We start from the raw sequence: 3,447 nt of genomic DNA on the forward strand, positions 1-3,447 counted from the left end.
CTTACACATGCAACCGGTGAAATTTATTGGGTTTGCGGGCTTCATTAAAGTGCGAGTGCATTGGCACACTGGTTTACTGCAATTTGTGTGAAAAAAATTGTGCTGAATACTGATGGAATTGGAAGCCAAGATGAAAATAAAAGGAAGGTGAGGCGGGATAGAATGATGGAATGTAGATGAGATGTTTTAGCCGAAGGCAGAATTGAAGGGTTGAAGTTCACATCCAACCATTGCTATTCCTTGGCTGATTGTTATGCGTTTTAAACATCACGATGCACTTAAATTTACTTACCTGTTTGTACCTAACATCTTGATTTTTGATTGAAAACACTTACCGCCAATTTGTTTGCAATGTTTCAACACCATCTCATCTCTCTTCATTTAACAGTAATAATATAATAAAACGTTTTTTTTGTGTCAGGTTGATATATCATCCTCAGCAGTAATTGATGGATCTTTGTCATAGAACTTCTACTACTTGCAAGAATGCTTAGCGTATCTTGTTGCAAACGTGAAGGCAGTTTATTTTTAAGTTGACTGCATTGGTGCTACGTCTAATTTTGCCTTTTGAACAGGCCAAAATTGCAGATGCAAATGGTGGTACGAACTTTTATTAGGATTGTGGCCACGCCAAAGCTGAATTAACAACACTACCTCCACTTACACAATCCCAAAAACAACGCAGATGCACATCAAGAATAGGACTCAATGCTCAAAAACGGTACAAGCACAGAACTAGCAATCATGGCCGTTTCAAATGGTCCTTTTGGCTCACGTCAACACCACTTCGATGTCTCAGAGGAGCCAACCGCAAACTTCAAACACTCAGCATCCACGTTCATTTCCAGCCCACTGATATTGCTAATTTCATGTCACCCTTGTAGGGTACCTAAATTAAACTCATTCATAAATTTGTGCATTTCACAGTTTTTAACTTGCGTTTCAATTTATGCCTTCGCACGCACTTTTCTTCAAGCACTGCAAATGGTTTGCCATGGGAGTGTGTCAACAAGTGTGATTGTGGTGCCATCTAATGCGATCTCTAAGTCTCACCTCTTTCGCTTCTGATGAAGTCGCCTCTCACCAATTAGATATAGTCTTGTAACAAAAGGAGCATAAAAATGAGAGCTACTGCAGCTGAGCAAACACATCACTTTTCTGACATGCAGCTCTTTCTCTTCAATAGCCTACTTTTACTGGAGGCGCTTCTACCACTGTCTGTTCTGCATTACGGTGAGTTACTAATTGCCTTTTGTTATCGCATCTTGCACAGGTTACACCATCGTGTCCATAATTAACAGCATCCTGAAGGATGCACCACAATACTTGGCCACATACGCTAAAAAATTCCATATGGAATCTGTTGAAAGCTTTGCCCGCTCTTGCCCCGTTTCGTTCTACGAGACTCTGGTCAATGGAGAGGTAATTTAAACCCTCGGAATTTGCATCAGTGCATCCCAGTTAGTCATAGCTCCTCCCTCTGCAGTTAGTTATTTATACCATACTGTGCCATATTTATTTCATCCTTCTCTTTTCCTTCATTAAAAGACTGCAGCTTGCAATAATGCACTATAATTCCATAAATCTGGCATTTATATGCGCAAATCATGGACTATTCGCAACTAATATAATTTGCTCATTTAATCCGATGCAAAACTTGCAATCATGCTATTACACTTCTCCCATATTTACTTTTACTCTTTGAGGGCAATGTAGTTGTAGTTCTAGTATTCCAGACAATCTACAGTCAATTTGGCTAGTTCGCCTGACATTTGATTTCAAAGTCCCATAATTTGCACGTTTTAGGTCGCGAAGAAAGTGGAAATTTCGAAAATGAAGTTGGATGTTTCTGTACGCGTGAAAAAGACTGTGCATCCTGAGGTCAAACTGGAATTTTCAGCATCGGTTTTCGAAGATGCATATGTCTATACGAAGTGTTTCCTAACAATACCAGCTATATATCTCAAAAGCATTATCATCAGTCAAGTAAAAACAGTGATTAAAAGTAAGCTTCAGGCCTTCATATCCGCCCTCGAATAAACGCCTAGCGTGAATTCCATCATTAAGTCTCACCTCGACTTCCATTTATTACATCCTTTTTTCCACTTTTACAATTCCTTATTGCAGTCACTGTGCAACTTTTAGTGGTAAACATTGTGCCACTGCATACTTACCTCAGTAACGGCTACAATCCAAATGGCTTCTACATTTTGTAAGCAGATCAGTCCTAGCGTTGGCCCTCGAAACCTAATAAAGTGCACAATATTTTTGAAAGCCTAGATGCATCCATTAAAAGATAACTTTGCGATGTAATACGTTAAATCATGGCATTGTATAGGTAGCCAAGAACAAATGTATGAGCATGCCCTCTAATCAACTTTATTCGACTTGATTTCTCACAGCGTTCATCTGATTCCCCGTAGCTTGTCATCCATAAAATCATTAGACTCTTAGTGAAATTTAGAATGCTATTTCGCAGGGGCCGTGTCATTAACTGGGATATAATGAGATTGAGAGACATTTATATGCGCAAATCATGGACTATTCGCAACTAATATAATTTGCTCATTTAATCCGATGCAAAACTTGCAATCATGCTATTACACTTCTCCCATATTTACTTTTACTCTTTGAGGGCAATGTAGTTGTAGTTCTAGTATTCCAGACAATCTACAGTCAATTTGGCTAGTTCGCCTGACATTTGATTTCAAAGTCCCATAATTTGCACGTTTTAGGTCGCGAAGAAAGTGGAAATTTCGAAAATGAAGTTGGATGTTTCTGTACGCGTGAAAAAGACTGTGCATCCTGAGGTCAAACTGGAATTTTCAGCATCGGTTTTCGAAGATGCATATGTCTATACGAAGTGTTTCCTAACAATACCAGCTATATATCTCAAAAGCATTATCATCAGTCAAGTAAAAACAGTGATTAAAAGTAAGCTTCAGGCCTTCATATCCGCCCTCGAATAAACGCCTAGCGTGAATTCCATCATTAAGTCTCACCTCGACTTCCATTTATTACATCCTTTTTTCCACTTTTACAATTCCTTATTGCAGTCACTGTGCAACTTTTAGTGGTAAACATTGTGCCACTGCATACTTACCTCAGTAACGGCTACAATCCAAATGGCTTCTACATTTTGTAAGCAGATCAGTCCTAGCGTTGGCCCTCGAAACCTAATAAAGTGCACAATATTTTTGAAAGCCTAGATGCATCCATTAAAAGATAACTTTGCGATGTAATACGTTAAATCATGGCATTGTATAGGTAGCCAAGAACAAATGTATGAGCATGCCCTCTAATCAACTTTATTCGACTTGATTTCTCACAGCGTTCATCTGATTCCCCGTAGCTTGTCATCCATAAAATCATTAGACTCTTAGTGAAATTTAGAATGCTATTTCGCAGGGGCCGTGTCATTAACTGGGATATAATGAGATTGAGAGA

General features: G+C 38.9%; 1 protein-coding gene across 1 annotated transcript; it reads left to right on the plus strand. All coding sequences in view use genetic code 11, as the record gives it.

Annotated features, from left to right (window-relative positions):
* Positions 1–1,121: 1,121 nt before the first annotated feature.
* EGR_11181 (hypothetical protein) lies at positions 1,122–2,969 on the plus strand (the record flags this gene model as incomplete). Its single annotated transcript, XM_024500428.1, has 4 exons — positions 1,122–1,233; positions 1,274–1,422; positions 1,807–1,986; positions 2,736–2,969. 4 exons carry the CDS (start codon positions 1,122–1,124, stop codon positions 2,967–2,969), a joined length of 675 nt encoding a protein of 224 aa, XP_024345158.1.
* Positions 2,970–3,447: the final 478 nt, after the last annotated feature.

The sequence above is a fragment of the Echinococcus granulosus genome, assembly GCF_000524195.1.
Source record: "Echinococcus granulosus chromosome Unknown EG_S00460, whole genome shotgun sequence".
In the NCBI taxonomy this organism is placed as follows: domain Eukaryota; kingdom Metazoa; phylum Platyhelminthes; class Cestoda; order Cyclophyllidea; family Taeniidae; genus Echinococcus; species Echinococcus granulosus.